This window comes from Oncorhynchus masou, chromosome 31, assembly GCF_036934945.1.
Source record: "Oncorhynchus masou masou isolate Uvic2021 chromosome 31, UVic_Omas_1.1, whole genome shotgun sequence".
NCBI lineage: Eukaryota > Metazoa > Chordata > Actinopteri > Salmoniformes > Salmonidae > Oncorhynchus > Oncorhynchus masou.
This window is the reverse complement of record NC_088242.1, coordinates 30,281,774-30,305,823: the sequence shown is the minus strand read 5'-3', so window position 1 is coordinate 30,305,823 and position 24,050 is coordinate 30,281,774. Positions and strand designations below refer to the sequence as shown.

The following is a 24,050-nucleotide window of genomic DNA, read 5'->3' as shown; positions in this document are numbered from 1 at the left end:
TCTGGCTGAGAAAGCATCGTGTCAAAGTGAAACGCAAACCAGGTTCACGTTCATTTGTACTTCCCATCAGGCACGACGGCCCACGTGGGCATCAGTCTGTACGGGGTGACTAAAAGCGGTTCACGCCACCTGCAGCGGGAGGGGGCGTTCCAACGAAGTGGTCTGGACCTGTTCCACCTGGAGACGGACAGCAACCTGGGAGAGGTGTGGAAGATACGCCTCTGGCATGACAACACAGGTAACCATGACAACACAGGTAACTACTGTAGTCTCGCATTGCAAGACTTCGTAGTCTTGTATTCACTCGCCTACTGGAACACAAGGAAAGCAGGAGATTGAGGCTCCAGGTAGTAAGATTCCAAACAGGTTGACACAACAATACCTGTTTGTGTGTATGTCTCCCAGGTCTGGACCCATCGTGGTACGTGCAGCATGTGGTGGTGTGGGACCCTCAGACAGACCACCTGTTCTACTTCCTGGTAGAAGACTGGCTGTCTGTGGAGAATGACAGGAACGAGGGAGGAGGGACAGTGGAGAAGGAGATGTTGGCCTCCTGTAAGTGCTACAACTCTCTGTATCTGTCTTTACACTCAGGGAGAGCATGACCACCTCCAAGACAGATTTCTCTCTCTCTCTCTCCATCTATCTCTCAGGTCCTGAGGAGCTGTCTCAGTTCCAACGTGTTCTCTCCTCCCAGCTGGCGTTTGGAATGCTGGAGCGCCACTTGTGGCTCTCTCTGTGGGAACGCCCCGCCCACAGCCGCTTCATGCGGGGGCAGAGGGTGACGGTGTGTGCCCTCCTGCTACACCTCTACCTTGCACTAGGGGCATTGTGGTACGGGGCTGTGGGCACAGAGGGGCATAGGTGAGATGGCAGTCTAACCAGAACATTCCAGGTGACAATAGCGTACACAATAGAAGGTTCTTGTGAAAGTGCTCAGGTGGGATTCAATCAATCTCGCACTGTGGACAACTCACTGCGCTGAACAACAACATTAATGTTTTGCCTGAGACTAATTAACTCTGTTAAGTGAAAGAATCAGCCATTTTAAGGGTGTTGTGTTTTAGTGTACCGGTTTCGGCCCGGTTGCTTGTAACCTGGGAAACGGTTGCAGTGGGGATGACTATATCCATCCTGGTGGTTCCTCTCCAGTGTCTCCTCTGCTTCCTGTTGCGAAAGACTCACAGCCAGGTACCTCTCTGACATCTCTCTCTCCTTCTCCATCCATTTTTCCTGTTGCCCCGTCAACAAAAAAAATCCTACGACTGCCTATTAAACCACACATTGTTATCATTTCTGTCAATAAAAAAAACTTAGTCGATCAGAGGTCAATGTGAATGTGTTTTGTATATTTACTCTGTTGATTTGGAAAGTGCGTCCAAATCAACAGAGGAATGTGGAAAGTCCTTGACGGAGATGATGCTTGGTTCAGCTCCAAATGTTGGGTTTCCCTTTCACTGTGTGTGTTTCAGGTAGCGGTGGATATGTCAGTGCCTCCATCCCCTGTGTGTCAGTCAGGGGAGATGGGCGTCCATCTCAGCCAATCAGATCTCTCCTGCTCCTCCTTCCTGTCTTTGCCTGGAGGACCTGATCCGTCAGGCCTGGGTGGAGACACACCCTCTTCTGTAAGAGTGCAAACTCTCACACGTGTCAATGCATGCACGTACACAGATTCACAAGAGAGCCAGAAAGCGCTGTGTAAGTTGTAAACTGAAAAAGGCTTAAAAGCTGTCTTTTTCTTCTCTCGTAGCTGATGGGAAGCAAGGCATTCAACGCTGAGTTCTGGAATGCCACTAACCTGGGAGTGGAGAAGGAAGGAGATGGCATGACCCTGTGGCCCTCCTGGGAAAAAACCTCTGACCCCTTGGGATCATCCCTGGGTCATGCCCGTCTACTGAAGAGGAAGAAAGCCCTGACGAAGCTATGCCTAGCCTCACCCTCCTCACCCCGATTTCTCATCTCCAACCCCCCACCCTCCTCTAATGCACCTGTGGGTCCATCCCAATCCCTGTCTGGCCTGCATCCAGACCACAGCCATGGACACAACCTGCAACCCAATGTCCTTACCCTGTCTGGTGTGTGTGTGGGTCCCACATGTGTTACTATGACTCCTGTGTGAATATGTCTAAAATGATTGTCTCTCGTGGTGTTTCAGAGGAGGACCTGTTGAGGTCCATAGCAGCAGACACAGGAGTGTCCGACAGTCCCTCAACATCAGACAGTGGCCGCTACTCCCCCAGGACCACCTCTCTGTCCCACAGGTAAGACCTGCCTGACCAGTACACTCCAGACCCAAACCCCAGAAAATACCGTATCTGGCCCTGTCTACAGTATATGCTCTGAATATACAGTCCTCATCCTCCCCTCTTTCAGTGGAGATCAGAGTTGATCTGACTGGACTAGATAGCAGGGAACAACCAGTCCTAGTAATTTGTATAGCACTGTTGCCTGTTGGCAAGGAATACTTCTGAGTCTTACTCATCTCTCTGTGGGTTTTAGCCAGAGCCGGGGCAGCTCCTGCAGTGGCTGGTCTGAGCTGAGTGTGGACAAACCACTCTATGGGACAGAGATCCACAACCCTCCCTGCTCTCCCATCTCTCTGCCTGGGACAGGGCTGTTTAGGCCTTCCTCATCTCTCTCTGTCGACTCCATCGCCAGTACCTTCCTCCCCAGCCCCTCCCCTGACTCCACAGACTCTACCACACGCATAGGTGAGTCACTACACGGACTTATCCAAACTTTGTTACGATTCCCTCCTCACCACCTTCCGGAGACACCTGAAACCCCACCTCTTCAAGGAATACCTAGGATAGGATAAGTAATCCTTCTCACCACCCCCCCCCCCCCCCTTAATGATTTAGATGCACTATTGTAAAGTGGCTGTTCCACTGGATGTCAGAAGGTGAATTCACCAATTTGTAAGTCGCTCTGGATAAGAGCGTCTGCTAAATGACTTAAATGTAAATGTAAATGTTTATGACACATGTATTACTATGTGGATGCGAGCGTTCACCCTTTAAAACTTTCTATGAATGATGTCTATTTTGCACGGAAATCCCCTGAACTATCTGAATATTCATATCAAACAACTTGCTCATATTTTCAGACATAGACCATAGTTTCCTCCATGTTTTTCACCCCACCCAGGTGTGGCCCGCGGCAAGCCCAGCTGGCTGCTACCTCCCTGGGCACTGCAAGTCATTTACCCCCTGGTTGTGTTGTTGCTGGGGGCCTGCCTGGCAGTAGTAGGCCTCTATGGGAGTCACTTCTCCAGCTCAGTGGTCCTGATGTGGCTCATCTCAGCCCTGTCTGCCTTCCTCACCTCCGCTCTGCTGCTGGAGCCTCTCAAGGTAGGCAGATAGAGACATACACACGGAGGATCAATAGTCAATGCAACAAATTGTCAGCAATGAATGTTTTCACCGTACCAGAGAGAGAGAGAGATACGCAACCATATGGCTTCTGCATTTCCTGTAGACCCATGTGATTGTAAAACGTAAGTTGCTGGCTTTGAATCTATTGAAATCTGTTCAGTCTAAGCGGGACTAGACAGGTATGCACCTTTCTAACCTTATTAACTCATGGTACTGTCCTCTCCCCAGGTGTGTGTGCAGGCCTTGTTCTATGCTGTGGTGTTAAGGCCTGTAGACCCCGAGGTGAATGATCGGCTGGGGCAGGAGACCGTCATTAAGAGGGAGGGGGGCAAGCAGGGGGGCGAGGTGCACCCCCCTTGTGGGTTCGGCCTACTGCAAGCCAAGGAGGAGGCCAGGAAAGTGAGAGCGCTACGATCCCTCATGAAGGTGAAACAGGAAACAAACAAAAAAACAGCTCCCATACATCCTTATGGTAACCTCAGGAATGAACATATGTGGTGCACTGTTTATGTTCCTAACCACCAAGTACCATTTGGTATTGTACTGGAATTAAAATAACATGCATCTTAATTATTTATCTTCCCTTCTCCTCTCTTGTTCATTCCCTCTGTATACTCACTCTCTCTTTCATTTTCTCTCCTCTCTCCCCCCTCCCCAGCACTGTGTGTGCCACATGTTGTTCCTGTTGGTGGTGTTGATGGTCAACTACCAGGACAGTGTTCAGGAGACCCAGGGAAGACTGCTACACTCTGCCGTCAAACACTCACTGACCACCAACCTCAACACCATCACTGGGTAAGGGCTGCGTGTGTGGTGTGTGTGTGTGCATGTACCCTGTACTGATTTGTGTATTGGTGTGTGTGTGCGGGGGCTGTGTCCACATGTATCTCTCTGTGCTGGTTTCAGGTGGGAGGGGGCGTGGCAGTGGATGGACAACATCCTGGTGCCACACCTCCATCAGAACCCCGCCCTCCACCTGGTGGGGTTACCACGGATACACTGTATACACACTCCAGACCATAATAATGGAGTCTTTCTGGGGAACAGTAGTTTTACCACACGCCAGCTTCTCTCTGTTCTACACAGCACACACTGGACCACAGCACAGTGAGTTACACACATACGCACACAGACACATGCCAGCTTCTCTCTGGCCTACACAACACACACTGGACCACAGCACAGTGAGTTACACACACCAGTTCCACACAAATGATCCTACATCATTCTTTGTACTCTTTTCTTCACTCAGGTTAAAGGCTGTGTCCATTGACTTCACCCAGTACCACAGAGAGACGAGTCTGTTTGTGTGTGTGTCTGTTCTACTAGAGAAGAACCAGATACACACACTCATCTCCTCCCTCTCCATCCATCCTCTACTCATCCCCCCATCCTCCTCAGGACCAGACCTGGAGATTGCACTCATGGTAACATTTGATAAACAATTTGTTTGTATAAAACAACACTATTATTCCCATTCATTAGGGATTTCAAAAATGTAGGATCGTCAATAGGTTCTGTTCTGAGACACTCAGTTGGCCACTCGGTTTTGAAACCTTTCCCCCCCCCCCCAAGGTGCTCCTGCTCCTCTCTGCCCTCCTCTTTCTGGGGGTGGAGCTATGGGTCATGGCTACTGACCGTGCCCAGTACGTGCGTCAGGGCTGGCGCTGGCTACAGTTCCTCCTCGCCTCTTTGTCCCTGGCGATGGCCGCGCTGCGTTTCTGCTTCCTATCCCAGGCTGCTTCCTGTCTGTCTCAGCACCGCTCCAGACCAGACTCCTTCACTGAGTTCCACAGCGCCGCCCTACTGGCCAGGAGGTCCACACAGATATCAGCCATACTGCTCACTCTGCTGGTACTCAAGGTGCTGGACAACTTAAAGATAGTTCCTAAAGAATGACATTATTTGAATAGTTCCTAACTCCATGGGTTAGGAATCCACATTTTGTGACAGACCATAATAATGGAGTCTTTCTGGGGAACAGCAGTTTTACCACACGCAATGCAAAAAATGCAACAATGCAACAATGTGTGTTTCAGATGGTGGGTACTCTCAGGTACGTGCGGAGGTGGGTGGTGTTTGGTCGAGTGCTTCAGCGGGCATGGAGAGAGATGGCTGCTGTGGCTCTACTACTGATCTTACTGCTGCTGCTCTTCGCTCACACTGGACACATGGTAGGAAATGGAAGGTTATGTAATGTAACCAAGGTTCTCTGCAGGAATATGCGAGACACAGCTCACTCTATGGGAATATGCATTTCCTATTCATGCATATATGTTTGTGTCTCAGCTCTTCTCCAGGTCTGTGGATGGGTTCCTGTCTGTGTACCAGGCTGGTGTGTCTGTGGTGTCTGTACTACGTGGTCGCCTGGTCCTGCAGAGGCTCAGCAGGGCTCACCCTGTCCTCGGACCCCTCTACGCCCTCTCTCTGCTGGGTCTGGGAGGTTGGCTGCTGGCCCGTCTCTCTGGAGCTGTTCTGCTCCGCACATACAGGGTTGTGCAGGCTGAGATGTACAGGCCAGCCATGGAGTCCCAGGACTACGAGATGGTGGAGTTCTTCATCAAAAGACTGAAGCTCTGGATGGGACTCATTAAGGCCAAGGAGGTATGGAGGAAACTCATTCATTCATTTGATTCAACACAAATTGAAACTTCTGAAATCTCCCTCCCTCCCTTCTCTCCACAGTTCAGACACAGGGTGAAGTTTGAGGGCATGGTGGTGCCTCCCTCCAGATCATCCCAAGGATCCTGTCTCTCCACCCCCCATCTCCTGTCCTCCGCCCTCTCCCTGGGTTCCGAAGACTCGGGTATGTCCGACGCCCCGGGTTTAGACGTTCAGCTCAACCTGGACCGCCTGCTATCTTGCGTCAACGGTCTGCTTTCACGTTTCGACCGCGTCAACCAGCTGACTGCAGACGTTCAAGGTCTGGAGACCCAGCTAGAGGAGGTGCAGAGCAGGAGGAGGAAGAGAAGGCCGCAGAGACTTGGAAGAGGAGAAGAGACAAGTGAAGAAAGAGGAGTAGGTGGAGGGGCGATGGGCACGAGGACAGCTCTGCTACCCCCTCATTCTCGCATCTCCCTCACTTCCTTTCCTCCTTCTTTCAACCCCATTACACTTCTCTCCTGCCCTCCCTCCACCAATCCTTCCCTCCCTCGTGTTCACAGCTCCTACTCTGAGTCTGTCGTTCTGCAGCTTCACCCACACCCACCCAGGGACACTCACCTCTCCGAGGCAACCAAACCCACACAAAGGAGCCCTGGCCTGGGCTTGGGCACTGGGCCTTCCTGGTGTCCTGGAGCCAGGCAGTTTCCTAGACGTCGAGCCTGGCACTCAGGGAGTTCTCACTCGGCTGATGCAGCTCAGAGGCCCCCCAAGGCCCCTGGTGGAGGTGGTAGTGGGGTCAACACGAAGGCTAGGCCCTGTAGTGAGGAGGGGGACAGGAGACGCGCCAGTGAGGGAGTGCCTGTGAAGAGACGGGCCTGGATCTCAGAGGGGCCTGAGACAGACATAGACTGAAACTGAGAGAGGGACTGAGACAGAGATTAAAGTGCCTATTACTGTGGGTATACAGTATCTAGTGTATGAACCTCTAAGGTTCCAGCTATGAATTGTGCAGTACTACTTCAAGAGACAAGTTTTCCCACTGTTGTCTACCTCTTTACTAGAGCTTCTGCATTAGGTATTCTACATACGTATGCTGAGGTTGTATACCTTGTACTTCTTGTGTATCTACTGTATAATAAAGGATTATTTCGTAATCTCCAAGAACTGTGGTACATATTTCTCCTGCTGATCAATACCAGAAGTAACATCGGGTTTGGTGTTTTAATATCCTCTATCTGTAACAAGTAGTGACACACCGCATTAAATAATCACCAAGTTATTTGTTTACGTTGTGAATTTCCTCAAAATGTCAAAACAAAATCACATTTCATTTGTCACATGCTTTGTAAACAACAGGTGTAGACTAACCGTGAAATGCTTACTTACACTGAACCTTTTTCAACAAAAACATATGACACGAGGAATAAATACAGTAAATAACGAATAAATATCACGAGTAAAAATAACATGGCTATATAAAGGGAGTACCAGTACCGAGTCGATATACAGGGGTATGAAGTAATTGAGCTAGCTACAGTATGTACATATAGGTAGGGTTAAAGTAACTACACAACAGGATAGATAAGACAGTAACAGCAGCGGGTTGCCATTTAATTAGCTATTGAGCAGTTTTGTTTAGCAGTCTTATGGCTTGGGAGTAGAAGCTTTTCATGGTCCCGTTGGTACCAGACTTGGTGAACTGGGTGTGGCATATCAAGAAGCTGATTAAAACGGCATGATCATTACACAGGGGCACCTTGTGCTGGGGACAATAAAAGGCCTCTCTATAATGTGCCGTTTTGTCATGCAACGCAATGCCTGTCACGTTCGTCATAAGGATTGGACAAAGGCGCAGCGGGGTATGCGCACATTCTCTTTTTAATGAATGAACAAAAAAACAACTGGACCGTGAAGCTATACAAACTAGTGCTGACAGGCAACTAAACATAGACAAGATCCCTCCACCTGCACCAGCCAACCTCCACCTCCCCAGACCATAAGTAAATAATCTTGCTCAACCCCTCTGCTGAGCACATCAGACCACAACCAGAGAAATGACAAATCACCCTGAGCTCCACAGAAGAGAGATAAGATACGGAGATTCCCCAAAACCTACAATAACTCAACCCTAGTCTTCGTGCAGATTTGCTGTGGGTATTTACGCACTGTAGCCTGCTGGCAAGGAAATAGAACTCCCCAACATGCTGGCAAATTCCACCAAGCCACAGGTGTGCCCCCGAGACAACTGCTCAGTCCACAGACACCACACAAAAATAACAAACATTTAACCAAGGGCTTGTGACCTACTTTTGTGTGTATATGTACTGACATGCATGTGATAGACACATGTACATACAGACAATGTATTTCAATCGTAAAGTCTTTTGTCTAATGTCTTTTTTTGCTGCGTCAGACCCGAGTAAGACTAGTTGTCACCACTGGTGTCTGCTAACGGGGATCCTAATAAAAATCAAATAAAAGAAAACTCACACGGCAAAAGCTGTTTAAGTCATGGTCTCTTCTCACTTAATTCCTCTCTCTCTCTCTCCTCCCTCTTTTCAGAATGTGGTGAACTTGCCTATGCCGTACTGTACCATCCCTCATTCATATATCGTTATGTACATATTCTTTATCCCTTTACACTTGTGTGTATGAGGTAGTTGTTGTGGAATTGTTAGGTTAGATTACTTGTTGGTTATTACTGCACTGTCAGAAGTAGAAGCACAAGCATTTATCTACACTCGCATTAACATCTGCTAACCACGTGTATGAGACAAACACAATTTGATTTGTAACATTATCAAGCCAGTAATGGTCTTCCACATCCATGGGCAGCCTGTCTCCCAGTAGAGCTGAAATAGCCCTGAAGTGACCATAATATTGTTTTGACTCGTTCTCTCTCTCTGCCACCCATGCAGCCCCCCTACTATGGCTGACGCACTGGTCTCCCTCTGGTCACTCCAACCTGCGAATCGTGGGTGGTATCAGACAGTACTATTCAATCTTCAACAGTGCCCAGAACATGGTGAGCCTTGGCTAGATAAATCGAAGACTTATCAGCGATGGATATCCCTTTAAATCCATAGGAGCAACATTGTGTCTCTCAAGTGCAATATCTATTCTAAAGCAAGTTTGGGATTGGAAGTGAGACATAGGGCTTTATGTGTATCATTGATTATTAGTTTACCAAAAATGACAAACTAAGGCGTAGCATTATGAGTAGCTTGATGGTCTTTTGTTTGGTTCATACATACTTTGATTGTGAATAAAGCATGCATTGTATGATCAAACCAAAAATAATGTGCACCCATTCCCTTTCCTATAGTGCCACCATGTGGCCAATCATGTAACTACTCAAAGGCCCTAAAGTCAGTGTTGCCAATTTAGCGACTTTATCTCTATATTTAGCCAGTTTCTCTGAACCCTCTAGCGACTTGTATCGGGGAAAAAAGAGGCGAGCAACAAATTCATCTACTTTCAGGCTGCCTTTGGGGTGTTTTACCACCGAGAGTTTCTACATTTACATTTCAGCCATTTAGCAGACGCTCTTATCCAGAGCGACATACAGTTAGTTATTCATCTTAAGTTAGCTTGGTGGGACAACCACATGTCACAGGCATAGTAAGTACACGTTTCCTCAATAAAGTAGCTATCAACAAAGTCAGAGCTAGAAGTGCTGTATATATTTTTTTGTGGGGGGGTATTTAAAATACTCTTTGAAGAGGTAGGGTTTCAGGTGTTTTTGGAAGATGGGCAGGGACTCTGCCGTCCTAGATTCAAAGGGAAGCTGGTTCCACCATTCGGGTACCAGGACAGAGAAGTGCTTGGACTAGGCCGAGCAGGAGCTGCCCTCCCGTAGGGGTTGCTCAGGTTGGGGTGGTGGGTTTGAGCATAGGCTGAAGGTAGGGAGGGGCAGTTCCTCTTGCTGCTCCGTGGACGAGCAGCATGGTCTTGTAGTGGATGCGAGCTTCAACTGGAAGCCATTGAAGTATGTGGAGGAGCGGGGTGTCATGAAAGAACTTGGGAAGGTTGAAAACCAAGCAGGCTGCAGCGTTCTGGATAAGTTGCAGGGGTTTGATGGCACAAAAAGGGAGGCCAGCCATCAGAGATTTGCACTAGTCCAGACGGGAGATGACAAGTGCCTGGATTAGGACCTGCACCGCTTTCTGTGTGAGCTAGGGTCGTACTCTACGGATGTTGTGCATGAACCTGCAGGAGCGAGTCACTGCTGTGATGGTTGCAGAGAACGACAGGTGTTGTCCAGGGTCACGCCAAGGTTCTTTGCACTCTGGGAGAGCGACACTGTGGCATTGTCAACAGTGATGAAGAGGTCTTTGAGCGGTCAAGCCTTCCCCGGGAGGAAGAGCAGCTCCGTCTTGTCCAAGTTGTGCTTGAGGTGGTGGGCAGAGATGCGTGTCGCCACCTGGGTGTCAGAAGGGGAAAAAGGAGGAAAGTAGTTGAGTGTCATCCGCATAGCAATGGTAGGAGAGACCATGTGAGGATATAATGGAGACGAGTGACTTGCTGTATAGAGAGAATATGAGGGCCTAGGACCAAGCCCTGGGGGACACCAGTAGTGAGAGTATGTAGTGCAGACACAGATCCTCTCCACATCACCTAGTTGGAGCGGCCTGCCAGGTAAGATGCAATCCAAGAGTGTGCAGAGCCTGACACTCTCATCCCTGAGGGTGGAGAGGAGGATCTGATGGTTCACGGTGTCAAAGGCAGCGGATAGATCTAGGAGGATAAGACCAGAGGAGAGAGCGTCAGCTTTGCAGCGCGGAGAGCCTCCGTGACAGCGAGAAGAGCAGTCTTGGTTGAGTGACCCATCTTGAAGCCTGATTGGTTAGAGTCAAGAAGATCGTTCTGACAGCGATAACGAGAAAGTTGATCAGAGACAGCATGCTCAAGTGTCTTGGAAAGAAAGGAAAGGCATACAGGTCTATAGTTTTTGACGTCAGATGAGTCGAGTGTAGCTTGAGGGAGGTGACAGGCCATTTTGAAGTCAGAGGGGATGCAGCCAGTGGTCAGGGATGAGTTGATGAATGGGAGAAGGTCTCCAGAGATGGTCTGGAGAAAGGAGGAGGGGATAGGGTCGAGCGAGCAGGTTGTTGGGCGGCCATACATCACTAGTCACAGAATTTCATCTGGAGAGAGAGGGGCGAGAGAGAGAGAGAGGAGAGAGAGAGAGAAAGAGGTCAAGGCGTAGGGTAATTCTGTGTGAGTGGGACCAGTGGACTCAATAGGCTGAGTGAATGTCATCAATCTTGATTTCAATGTAGATGACAAAGTCGTCCACAGAGAGGGAGATGGGAGGGGGTGGAGGATTAAGGAGGGAGGAGAAGTTGGAAAAGAGAGTTTCCTATTGTTAGAGGTAGAAGCTTGAAATTTAGATTGATAGAAAGTGGCTTTTGCAGCAGATACAGACAAAGACAAGGTAGAGAGGAGGGAGGGAAAGAATGATAGGTCCTCTGGAAATATAATTTCCCCCCCATTTTCACTCAGCTGCCTGCAGCCCTGATCTGTAAGCTCGTAATGAGTCACTCAGCCATGGAGCAGGAGAGGAGTGCCGAGCCGTCCGGGAGGAAAGGGGACAGTGCGAGTCATAGGATGCGGAAAGGGAGGAGAGTAGGGTCAAAGAGGCAGAATCAGGAGACAGGAGGGAGAAGGATTTAACAGGAGGGAGAAGGATTCAGCAGAAGGAAGAGATAATAGGATAGAAGAGTGGGAGAGAGAGAGCGAAGATTGCGAAGGCGCATTACCATCTGGGTAGGAGCTGAGTGGCTAGGGTTGGAGGAAAGGGAGACAAATGGAAACTACAGTGATCAGAGACCTGGAGGGGGGAGGTTGCAGTGAGTCTGTTAGTAGGTGTATTGCTGAGTTGGAAGGGATTAGGAAGGGGTGAGGTCAAAAGAGGCAAAGAGGGGAAAGAGATAGTTGGAAAGAAATGAATCGAAAGCAGAAGACAGGAGGTTGAAGTCGCCAAATACGAAGAGCGGTGAGCCATCGTCAGGAAATTAGCTTCATAAAGTGTCAAGCTCATTGAGGAACTCTCCAAGGGCACCTGGTGAGCAATAGATGACAACAATGTTAAGCTTGAGTGGACAAGTGAAAATGATGGACAGGTGAGGGGGAGAAAATATAAAATCTCCAGTTAGGAGAAACAAGTGGCCCTGTGCCATCCCCGCGACAACCATTTCCTCTTGGACTACTAGATGAAGAGAGATCAGCTGGAGTAGCAGTCCTCTCTGGAGTGATCAGTGCCAAAAGGTAAAGAGACTGAAGGGCAGTATAGGCTGAACTCTGCGTTCTTGACCACAGATCGGCAGTTCCAAACGTTGCAAGAGACCCAGAATTCCACGTGGGTTATGCGCACAGGTACACTAAATTAGAAGGGCTGCAGCTCAGGGTCGGGAGCGTCTATAAAGCCAACAGGGAGAGGAGCGAACAGGTATAGAAAACACAGTTGCCAAAGCTACAAAAGAGCAGAGAATAACTAAGATACTCAAGTGAGAGTGGTGTGGAGCCTTCCTCGAACAACTACGCAGAACAACTCAGCGGAACCGTCTTTGATCGGCGACGGTCTTAGTTGTATCTCTGTGCATTCAAATTGCCATCAATAAAATGCAATTGTGTTTGTTGTCTCTAGCGTATGTCTGCCTGCCCATACCATAACCCCACCGCCACCATGGGGCACTCTGTTTACAATGTTGACATCAGCAAACTGCTTGCCCACACAACGCCATACAGGCTGTCTTCCATCTGCCCGGTACAGTTGAAACTGGGATTCGTGAGGAGCACCCTTATTTGATGCCAGTGGCCATCAAAGGTGAGCATTTGCCCACTGAAGTTGGTTACCGAACTGCAGTCGGGTTAAGACCCTTGTGAGGACACTGATCCTACAGATGAATCTCCCTGGGATGGTGTATGTCAGTTTGTGCAGAAATTCTTCAGTTGTGCAAATTCAGTTTCATCAGCTGTCCATGTAGCTGCTCTCAAATGATCCCTCAGGTGAATAAACAGGATGTGGAGGTCCTAGGCTGGCATGGTTACACGTGGTCTGTGGCTGTGAGACCGGCAGGACATACTGCCAAATTCTCCAAAATAATGTTGGAGGCGGCTTATGGTAGAGAAATTGACATTACATTATCTGGCAACAGCTCTGGTGTACATTCCTGCAGTCAGCATGCCAATTGCACGCTCCCTAAACTCGAGACATCTGTGGCACTATGTTGTGTGACAAAAGTGCACTTTTTAAGTGTGGGTTTTTATTGTCCCCAGCACAAGGTGCACCTGTGTAATGATAATGGAGTTTAATCAGCTTCTTGATATGCCACACCTGTCACATGGATGGATTATCTTGGCAAAGGATACATGTTTTCTAACAGGAATGTAAAACAAATTTCTGCACAGAATTGGTGTAAAATAAGCTTTTAAATTTAACATTTATGGGATATTTTATTTCAGCTCATAAAACCAACACTTTACATGTTGCATTTATATTTTTGTTCAGTGTACATTCACAAATCCTTGTTGATCATTCTGCACGTTATGAGCAGTCAGCAGTTCACACACCAAGTTGGCTACTGCGAAGAGAGGCAGCACTTGACGATGATGGCCCTAGCTTGTAAAAAGACAGTAATAGACAACAACAAATAAAGACAAATTATACTTATCACTCCAGGAGTGATATCAGCAGTCCTCTATCTATAAAATGAAGCACACAGAGATGGAGCCTGAGAAACTGGTTATGTACACTCAGAAGAGGTGAAACAACTCCCTCTCCAATACAGCCACTGACTACCAAAACAAGGTCACAAATGGCCCTGCCCCTTAATCCTGGTTGATGTGTCAACAATCAACTGCATGTTATGAGCAGTCAGCAGTTCACACGCCAAGTAGGCTACTGGGAAGACAGGCAGCACCTGAAGTACATGGCCCTAGCTAGAAAAAAATATTCAGTAATAGACAGCGGAGGCTGGTGCATGGACAGGCTCATTGTAATGGCTGAAAGGGAATTAATGTAACTGAGTCAAACATGTGGTTCGATATGCACCTTTTGCATTTCAGCCATTACAATTTCCCCGTCCTCCTACAGCTCCTCCTATGGTATTAGAGAACGACAAATAAAGACAAAAAGTATACTCAGCACTCCTGGAGATATCATGAGTCCTCTAGCTATAGAATGAAGCATTTGGAGACTTTCCCCACCGAATTCTGACGCAAACGAGAGCAGGAGAAGCTGTCTGTGCAACAGAAGTCCCACACACAGGCAAGGACGCACAAGTGGAGTAGGTGTGCGGCGGGAGAGGGTGCGAAAACGCTACGTCGGGGACCGCATCTGTTCTGCACCAAGGCAAATAGGTGCTGTGACGTCGTCGCGGCAATGGCCAAACATAGTCTAGCGACTTCTAGCGTCAAAACAAGGAGCCAATAGCGATTTTCACAAACAAAACAATAGTTGGCAACACTTCTCAAAGTCAGTGACAAAACTGTCATAGTTGGTTGGTCGGAGAGTTGCACTTGCCGTGTTAAGCAAAGTAGGCAAACCTCCACTGAGCCAGCCAGCCCTTTGACAAGGCACATTGGATTAAGATGTTAAGACTCGCATGGGCACGGTCGTCGTCAAAAAATAGCCGCGTTGACCCAGCTCGCCTGCTAAGTATCGTTCTTCTGGGAGGTGACAACAACTCGCACAGCCCAGAACAGAGTCGGGACATCAGCGGGCTCACACCACCCCTTGCCAGCGACAAGTCCCCCTCGCTGCTGAGTCCCAGGACGTCCCAATACTGCTTCAGGTAAAGTAGTTAATGAAGACACATAACATGACAATCGCCTAGGACGTGACTTCTTGCGACTAACTTGTCAAATTAAATGATTTAATCGCTAACGTCAGCTAGCTACAATAATGCAACGATTGATTAGCTGTGGATTACATCATTGTCTCGCCTGGGGAGTTAGCGGGTCGCCAAGTGGTCTTGTACGAGCTGTTGTTAGCTAGCTAGCAGGCTAGATGCCATTCGTCCTTGGTCTAGCCAGCTAGCTATTTACCCAATTGTAAATACACCTGATGATACTCTTTGCAGTGTTGACACGATTGCCAGGGAACACTGGACATAACACGGTGATGCTTTACGGTGTGTTCTGCAGTTTGGAGAACTAAAAACCATGCTAGCTCAAAGGCTAGTGTTTTTAGCATGCTTGACAGCCAGCACTGTGGTTTTGACAGCTGTCACTTGATAGGGCTCGTGCATGGAGGAAGTAGCTACTGTAGCTAGCTAACTAGCTACAGTAGCTAACGATTATAGTAAGCTGCTACTGTCTAGCCAACATTGATATCATGCAGCACTCATACCGCACATGCCAAGTATGCACGCAGTTCACCCAGCAATAGCCTTTCTATAAACATAACATGTGACTTAGCTAACATGGACAGGTTTGATGTCATTGATGGCACACTCCACAGAATGTTATTTTCAGTCAGTCATTTTGTTGTAGTTTACAAACAGTTTGCCAACAATGATCAAAGTGCTACCTCTGTGTTTCACTTGAACCACCAGAATGACAAGCAGAGCAAGTCTGAGTATGGCGTCTGGGAGCGAGGGGCAGGGTAGCCCCCCGTCCACTCCCCAGAGACCCCACAACCGCCTGGGACAGGAGAGATCCCCTTACCTGCTTCAACACGCACACAACCCGGTGGACTGGTGGGTTAGACACACACACACACACACAATCAATCTGTGGACTGGAGGGTTAGTCCACTTATTATTCTCTTTCACCAGTAGGACTAATCTAAACCTAATGAACTACACTGATCAGAAATATAAATACAACATGTAAAGCGTTGGTCCCATGTTTCATGAGCTGAATTATTTTAGTTGTTCTCCCATACGCACAAAAAGCTTATTTCTTCCAAAATGTGTGCACACTTTTTTTATATCCATTGGTGAGCAGTTTTCCTTTTGTAAGATAATTCATCCACTTGACAGGTGTGGAATATCAAGAAGCTGATTAAACAGCATGATTATTACACAGGTGCCCCTTGTGCTGGGGACAATAAAAGGCCACTTTAAAATGTGCACTTTTGTCACACAGCACAATGCCACAGATGTCTCAAGTTTTGAGGGAGCGTACAATTGGCAGGCTGACTGCAGGAATGTCCACCAGAGCTGTTGCCAGATAATTGAATGTTCATTTCTCTAGCATCAACTGTCTCCAACGTCATTTTAGAGAATTTGGCAGTATGTCCAACTGACCTCACAACCGCAGACCACGTGTAACCACTCCAGCCCAGGACCTCCACATCTGGCTTCTTCACCTGTGGGATCCACTGAGGGGGGGTTGGGGGTGGTGCTGAGGAGTATTTGTGTCTGTAATAAAGCCATTTTGAGGGGGAAAACACATTCTGATTGGCTGGACCTGGCTCCCCAGTGGGTGAGCCTGGCTGCTAAGTGGGTGGCCCTATGCCCTTCCAGGCTCACCAATGGCTGCACCCCTGCCCAGTCATGTGAAATCCATAGATTAGGGTCTGATGCTTTTATTTCAGTTGACTGATTTCCTGATGAACTGTAATTCACCAAAGTCTTTGAAATTGTTGCATGTTGCGTTTTTATATTTTTGTTCAGTATATGTAAACTAATATAAGATGGTGCCAGTTAAATACATGAATCTATCCCACCTCCCAGGTATCCATGGGGACAAGAGGCTTTTGACAAAGCCAGGAGTGAAGACAAGCCTATCTTCCTGTCAGTGGGCTACTCTACGTGTCACTGGTGTCATGTGATGGAGAGAGAGTCCTTCGAGGACGAGGAGATTGGAAAGACCCTCAGTGACAACTTTGTCTGTATTAAAGTTGACCGTGAAGAGAGACCTGATGTGGACAAAGTCTATATGACCTTCGTGCAGGTGTGTGTGGCTGCGTGAATATTTGTGTGCCTGTGTGTGTAAACATGTAGTAATCAAGTCTCCATATCTGCTGTGTTTGTTAATCTGTGTTGCTGTCCCTGGTCTCTAGGCAACCAGCGGAGGTGGTGGTTGGCCGATGAGTGTGTGGCTGACCCCTGACCTACGACCTTTCATTGGGGGCACCTACTTCCCCCCAAAGGACAGTGGCCGGAGACCTGGACTCAAAACTGTCTTGACCAGAATTATGGAGCAGGTCATAACAATGTCCAAGCTGTATTTGAACTCTACAAATACAACACTTTACAAAGTTCAAATGTGTGTATACAGTAGCCTACATGGATATGCCAAGTGGCTTGTTGGGTGTGTGAGTGGCAAAGATATTAGTGCTGTAGCAACCGTGTGTGTTCCGCTCCCTCTCAGTGGCAGGATAACCGTGAAGCGTTGGAGTCAAGTGGTGAGAGAGTTATAGAAGCTCTGAAGAAGGGAACCTCTATTGCAGCTAAACCTGGGGAAACCCCACCCCCAGCCCATGATGTAGCCAATCGCTGCTTCGTACAGCTCGCACACTCCTATGAGGAGGAATATGGAGGATTCAGGGATGCACCCAAGTTCCCCTCACCAGGTACATACGCACACAGGAGTTCTCCAGTTCTTTCGTTTTGTCTTTGTGTCTCTGTCTGTCTGTCTGACCATTGCGCTCTCTCCTCTTTCTATCTCACTGTCTTTTTCTCTCTCTCTCCCACTTTCTTTCTGCCTCTCTCTTTCTGTAGTGAATCTGATGTTCCTTATGTCATTTTGGTCTGTGAACCGTTCGTCCACTGAGGGGTCCGAGGCGCTCCAGATGACCCTACACACACTCCGCATGATGGCCCTGGGGGGCATCCACGACCATGTGGCACAGGTACATACTCTCATTCACACTAACGCCACTTTGCCATCGTTCCTAGGACATGCTACACTACACACAGCACAACACAGCTGGCATGAGCAAGAGTAGAATGTTTATGTTGTATTTCTCATTTGTTTCTTTCTTTCTCTCCCTATCTTCCTCTCTTGCAGGGGTTCCATCGTTACTCTACAGACTCATCCTGGCATGTTCCACACTTTGAGAAGATGCTTTATGACCAGGCCCAGCTGGCTGTGGCCTACATCAGCGCCTACCAGGTGTGTGCATGTGTTTGTGTGGCAGCCACATCGTTTAACCCCTGTCTCTACCATAATCGTTTTCCTGCCAAAAAAGTCTTAGTCAGCAGAATTCGCCTAGATTAATAAACTCTGTTAGGGGATGTCACATCATGTGAGGGGTATGTATAGCAATGCGAACCACTGCCGCAAAGCGTGCAATATTTTACAGGGAAAGCTTGATTATAAGCGAACCTCTTTGTCCGCGGGAGGCTACAATCATTTAGTTTCCTGGGGAAGTTGTGAAGTGAGCTGTAGCCTCCCGGGGAAGCTGTGAAGTGAGCTGTAGCCTCCCGGGGAAGCTGTGAAGTGAGCTGTAGCCTCCCGGGGAAGCTGTGAAGTGAGCTGTAGCCTCCCGGGGAAGCTGTGAAGTGAGCTGTAGCCTCCCGGGGAATCTGTGAAGTGAGCTGTAGCCTCCCGGGGAACCTGTGAAGTGAGCTGTAGCCTCCCTGGGAAGCTGTGAAGTGAGCTGTAGCCTCCCTGGGAAGCTGTGAAGTGAGCTGTAGCCTCCCGGGGAAGCTGTGAAGTGAGCTGTAGCCTCCCGGGGAAGCTGTGAAGTGAGCTGTAGCCTCCCGGGGAAGCTGTGAAGTGAGCTGTAGCCTCCCGGGGAAGCTGTGAAGTGAGCTGTAGCCTCCCGGGGAAGCTGTGAAGTGAGCTGTAGCCTCCCGGGGAAGCTGTGAAGTGAGCTGTAGCCTCCCGGGGAAGCTGTGAAGTGAGCTGTAGCCTCCCGGGGAAGCTGTGAAGTGAGCTGTAGCCTCCCGGGGAAGCTGTGAAGTGAGCTGTAGCCTCCCGGGGAAGCTGTGAAGTGAGCTGTAGCCTCCCGGGGAAGCTGTGAAGTGAGCTGTAGCCTCCCGGGGAAGCTGCGAAGTGAGCTGTAGCCTCCCGGGGAAGCTGCGAAGTGAGCTGTAGCCTCCCGGGGAAGCTGCGAAGTGAGCTGTAGCCTCCCGGGGACGCTGCGAAGTGAGCTGTAGCCTCCCGGGGACGCTGCGAAGTGAGCTGTAGCCTCCCGGGGAAGCTGCGAAGTGAGCTGTAGCCTCCCGGGGAAGCTGCGAAGTGAGCTGTAGCCTCCCGGGGAAGCTGCGAAGTGAGCTGTAGCCTCCCGGGGAAGCTGTGAAGTGAGCTGTAGCCTCCCGGGGAAGCTGTGAAGTGAGCTGTAGCCTCCCGGGGAAGCTGTGAAGTGAGCTGTAGCCTCCCTGGGAAGCTGTGATGTGAGCTGTAGCATATTGTGTGATTGTGAGTCTGTATGCATAGCAATTATAAGGATACATATTTTGGTAAATTTTGCTGCTCATTAACCGGTCAACAAACGGTAAAACAATGTTAAACAGTAAAATGACGCAACCAACAGAAAATACTATGGATGCACACAAGAAATGGACACTTTTTAATAAGAGCTTAATGAAAACATACCACAATAGCAAGCCTATCGTCTTACAGTCAAAATGCTCTAGCCAGTTATTGAACATGCAACTTATGTAATGAAGCTAATAAAAGCAAGATGGTGCCGACAGAGAGGGTGACCTTACTTCTAGTCCTTAGGAAACTATGCAGTATTTAGTTTTTGTATGTAGTATATCTTAAGTGTTATTACATACAGCCGGGAAGAACTATTGGATATCAGAGCGACATCATCTTACCAACATGATGACCAGGAATATGACTTTCACAAAGCGCATCCTTTGTTCGCACCACCACCCAGGGCATTGGATGTCATTCCAGAGGCCGACCTAAAAAAAACGTTGCCGCAGAAGTGGTAGATGGAGCAGGCTCCTTGTCAGACTTCGGAGGCCTGCACACCACCCACCTCTTCCGATTATATTACTCTCCAATCTCCACATAACAAGGTAGACTAGATTAGTGCAGGGGTTGCTTTCCAGAGACATACTCTGTTTCAAGGAAACATAGCTCTCTCGGGATATGTTGTCGGAGTCGGTACAGCCACTGGGATTCTTTATGAGTCACGCCGACAGAAATTAACATCTCTCTGGGAAGAAGGGCGGGGGTGTATGCCTCATGATGTAATCGTAACAACATTTTAAAAAAAATATTTTGCTAGGTAAATTGACTGAGAACACATTCTCATTTACAGCAACAACCTGGGGAATAGTTCTAGGGATGAATGAGCCAATTGTCAACTGTGGATTAATAGGTGACCGTGATGGTTTGAGGGCCAGATTGGGAATTTTGCCAGGACATCAGGGTTAACACCCCTGCTCTTACGAAAAGTGCCATGGGATCTTTTAATGACCTCAGAGAGTCAGGACACCCGTTTAACATCCCCCGACACAGGGCAGTGTCCCCAATCACTGCCCTGGGGCATTGGGATATTTTTTAGACCGGAGGAAAGAGTGCCTCCTACTGGCCCGCCAACACCACTTCCAGCAGCACCTGGTCTCCCATCCAGGGACTGACCGGGACCAACCCTGCTTAGCTTCAGAAGCAAGCCAGCAGTGGTATGCAGGGTGGTATGCTGCTGGCATACAGGAACTCAGTTCCTTTTGTTCACCTGACCTAGAATTCCTCACAAGCAAATGCCGACCATATTTTCCCCCCAAGAGAATTCTCGTTGGTTATTGTCACAGCCGTGTATATCCCCCCTCAAGGAACTTCACTGGACTCTATGCAAACTGGAAACCATATATCCTGAGGCTGCATTTATTGTAGCTGGGGATTTTAACAAGCAAATTTGAGAACAAGGCTACCTAAATTCTATCAGCATATTGATTGTAGAACTTGTGTGGGCAATACACTGGATCACTGCTATTCTAACTTCTACGATGCATACAAGGCCCTCTCCCGTCCTCCCTTTCAGTAAATCTGACCACAACTCTATTTTGATCCTCCCATCCTATAGGCAGAAACTCAAACAGGAAGTACCCGTGACAAGAACTATTCAACGCTGGTCTGACCAATCGGAATCCATGCTCCAAGATTGATCACGCAGACTGGGAAATGTTCCGGGCAGCCTCAGAGAATAATATCGATCTATACGCTGATTCAGTGAGTGAGTGAGTTTATAAGGAAGTGCATTGGAGATGTTGTACCCACTGTGACTATTAAAACATACCCTAACCAGAAACCGTGGATATGTGGCGGAATTTGTGCACAACTGAAAGCGCGAACATCCGCATTTAACTATGGAAAGATGACTGGGAATATGGCTGAATACAAACAGTGTAGTTATTCCCTTCGCAAGGCAATCAAACAAGATGTTGGTACAGGGACAAAGTGGAGTCGCAATTCAATGGCTCAGACATGTGGCAGGGTCTACAGGCAATCACGGACTACAAAAATAAAACCAGTCTTGCTTCCAGATAAACTAAACACCTTCTTTGCCCGCTTTGAAGATAATACAGTGCCACCGACGCGGCCTGCTACCAAGGACTGCACCCCCCCCCCCCCCATCTCCTTCTCCGTGGCTGACATGAGTAAGACATTTAAACATGTCTAGCCGCATCCTCAGAGCATGTGTTTATGGACGTATTCAATCTCTCCCTATCCCAGTCTGCTGTCCCCACGTGCTTCAAGATGGCCACCATTGTTCTTGTACCCAAGAAGGCAAAGCAAACTGAACAAAATGACTATCGCCCCATAGCACTCACTTCTGTCATCATGAAGAGCTTTGAGAGCCTAGTCAAGGATCATATCACCTCCACCTTACCTGCCACCCTAGACCCACTTCAATTTGCATACCACCCCAATAGGTCCACAGACAATGCAATCGCTATCACACTGCACACTGTCCTATCCCATCTGGACGAGAGGAATACCTATGTAAGAATGCTGTTCATTGACTGCAGCTCAGCGTTCAACCCCCATAATACCCTGCAAGCTCATCATTAAGCTTGAGGCCCTGGCTCTCAACCTCACCCTGTGCAATTGGGTCCTGGACATCCTGACGGGCCGCCCCTAGATGGTGAAAATAGGAAACAACATCTCCACTTCGCTGATCCTCAACACTGGGGCTCCACAAGGGTGCGTGTTCAGCCCCCTCTTGTACTCCCTGTTCACCTGTGACTGCGTGGCCATGCACACCTCCAACTCAAATCATCAAATTTGCAGACGACACAACCGTAGTTGGCTTAACTTCTTATGGCTGGTGGGCAGTATTGAGTAGCTTGGATGAATAAGTTGCCCAAAGTAAATGGCCTGCTCCTCAGTCTCAGTTGCTAATATACAGTGGGGCAAAAAAGTATTTATTCAGCCACCAATTGGCAAAGTTCTCCCACTTAAAAAGATGAGAGAGGCCTGTAATTCTCATCATAGGTACACTTCAACTATGACAGACAAAATGAGAGAGAAAAAATACAGAAAATCACATTGTAGAACTTTTAATGAATTTATTTGCAAATTATGGTGGAAAATAAGTATTTGGTCAATAACAAAAGTTTATCTCAATACTTTGTTATATACCCTTTGTTGGCAATGACAGAGGTCAAACGTTTTCTGTAAGTCTTCACAAGGTTTTCACACACTGTTGCTGGTATTTTGGCCCATTCCTCCATGCAGATCTCCTCTAGAGCAGTGATGTTTTGGGGCTGTTGTGAGTATAACAGAACTGATATTGCAGGCGAAACCCTGAGAAAAATCAAACCAGGAAGTGGCTTCTATTTTGAAAACTCCATGTTCCATAGCCTGCCTATGCTCTATTTAAAGGGATATCAACCAAATTCCTTTTCCTATCGCTTCCTCAAGGTGTCAAGTCTTTAGACATAGTTTCAGGCTTTTATTTTGAAAAATGAGTGAGATTTTATGGCCGGGTGCCAGCAGCGTTTTCTATGCGCAACAGAGTTTGGGCAGCCATTGCCTTTCCCTCTCCTACTGAAAAAGACAGTTGCGGTTGATATATTATCGATTATATATTTTAAAAACAACCTGAGGGTTGATTATAAAAAAATGTTTGACATGTTTCTGTGGACATTATGGATACTATTTGGAATTTGTCTGCGTTGTCGTGACTGCTCTTTCCTGTGGATTTCTGAACATAACGCGCTAAACAAACGGAGGTATTTTGGATATAAAAATAATCTTTATGGAACATTTATTGTGTAACTGGGAGTCTTGTGAGTGAAAACATCTGATGATCATCAAAGGTAAACAATTAATTTGATTGCTTTTCTGATTTTCGTGACCAAGCTACCAAAACAAAGGAAATGATCGTGAACTTCAGGAAACAGCAGAGGGAGCAGCCCCTTATCCACATTGACGGAACAGCAGTGGAGAAGGTGGAAAGCTTCAAGTTCCTCGGCGTACACTTCATGGGCAAACTGAAATGAGGCTGGAGAAATTTGGCTGGTCACCGAAAACCCTCAAACTTTTACAGATGCACAATCGATAGCATCCTGTCGGGCTGTATCACCGCCTGCTACGGCAACTGCACCGCCTACAACCGCAAGGCTCTCCATAGGGTTGTGCAGTCTGCACAACGCATCACCGTGGGCAAACTACCTGCTCTCCAGGACACCTACAGCACACCTACAGCACCCAATGTCACAGGAAGGCCAAAAAGATCATCAAGGACAACAACCACCCGAGCCACTGCCTGTTCACCCTGCTACCATCCAGAAGGCAAGCTCAGTATAAGTGCGTCAAAGCTGGGACCGAGAGACCTGAAAAACAGCTTCTATCTCAAGGCCATCAGACTTTTAAACAGCCATCACGAACACAGATGCTGCTGCCTACATACAGACTTGAAATCATTGGCCAATTTAATAAATGTATCACTCGTCACTTTAATAATGCCACTTTAATAATGTTTACATATCTTGCATGATATTGCATCTCATATGTACAGTGCCTTGCAAAAGTATTCGGCCCCCTTGAACTTTGCGACCTTTTGCCATATTTCAGGCTTCAAACATAAAGATATAAAACTGTATTTTTTTGTGAAGAATCAACAACAAGTGGGACACAATCACGAAAGTGGAACGACATTTATTGGATATTTCAAACTTTTTTAACAAATCAAAAACTGAAAAATTGGGC

The 24,050-nt window shown here is 47.9% G+C and overlaps 2 protein-coding genes across 3 annotated transcripts in view; both read left to right on the top strand.

Annotated features, from left to right (window-relative positions):
* Positions 1–7,155, top strand: part of pkd1b (polycystic kidney disease 1b) — a 37,189-nt gene extending 30,034 nt beyond the window's left edge. The window contains exons 23-39 of the mRNA XM_064952769.1: positions 71–238; positions 406–555; positions 654–864; positions 1,068–1,191; positions 1,473–1,625; positions 1,751–2,075; positions 2,156–2,261; positions 2,500–2,711; positions 3,148–3,350; positions 3,603–3,800; positions 4,033–4,169; positions 4,281–4,481; positions 4,627–4,801; positions 4,950–5,237; positions 5,414–5,548; positions 5,664–5,978; positions 6,060–7,155. Of these exons, the coding sequence (XP_064808841.1) occupies positions 71–238; positions 406–555; positions 654–864; positions 1,068–1,191; positions 1,473–1,625; positions 1,751–2,075; positions 2,156–2,261; positions 2,500–2,711; positions 3,148–3,350; positions 3,603–3,800; positions 4,033–4,169; positions 4,281–4,481; positions 4,627–4,801; positions 4,950–5,237; positions 5,414–5,548; positions 5,664–5,978; positions 6,060–6,890 (3,932 nt within the window). The 3' untranslated portion in view covers positions 6,891–7,155. The remainder of the gene's footprint in view (positions 1–70; positions 239–405; positions 556–653; positions 865–1,067; positions 1,192–1,472; positions 1,626–1,750; positions 2,076–2,155; positions 2,262–2,499; positions 2,712–3,147; positions 3,351–3,602; positions 3,801–4,032; positions 4,170–4,280; positions 4,482–4,626; positions 4,802–4,949; positions 5,238–5,413; positions 5,549–5,663; positions 5,979–6,059) is intronic.
* A 6,981-nt stretch (positions 7,156–14,136) lies between these two features.
* spata20 (spermatogenesis associated 20) overlaps positions 14,137–24,050 on the top strand; it is a 68,752-nt gene continuing 58,838 nt past the window's right edge. Inside the window, exons 1-7 of one of the 2 annotated variants that reach the window (XM_064950688.1) lie at positions 14,137–14,776; positions 15,539–15,682; positions 16,664–16,883; positions 16,993–17,136; positions 17,304–17,505; positions 17,654–17,784; positions 17,943–18,047. In XM_064950688.1, the coding sequence (XP_064806760.1) occupies positions 14,574–14,776; positions 15,539–15,682; positions 16,664–16,883; positions 16,993–17,136; positions 17,304–17,505; positions 17,654–17,784; positions 17,943–18,047 (1,149 nt within the window). In that variant the 5' untranslated portion in view covers positions 14,137–14,573. The remainder of the gene's footprint in view (positions 14,777–15,538; positions 15,683–16,663; positions 16,884–16,992; positions 17,137–17,303; positions 17,506–17,653; positions 17,785–17,942; positions 18,048–24,050) is intronic. The other variant, XM_064950687.1, reaches the window with a different exon arrangement.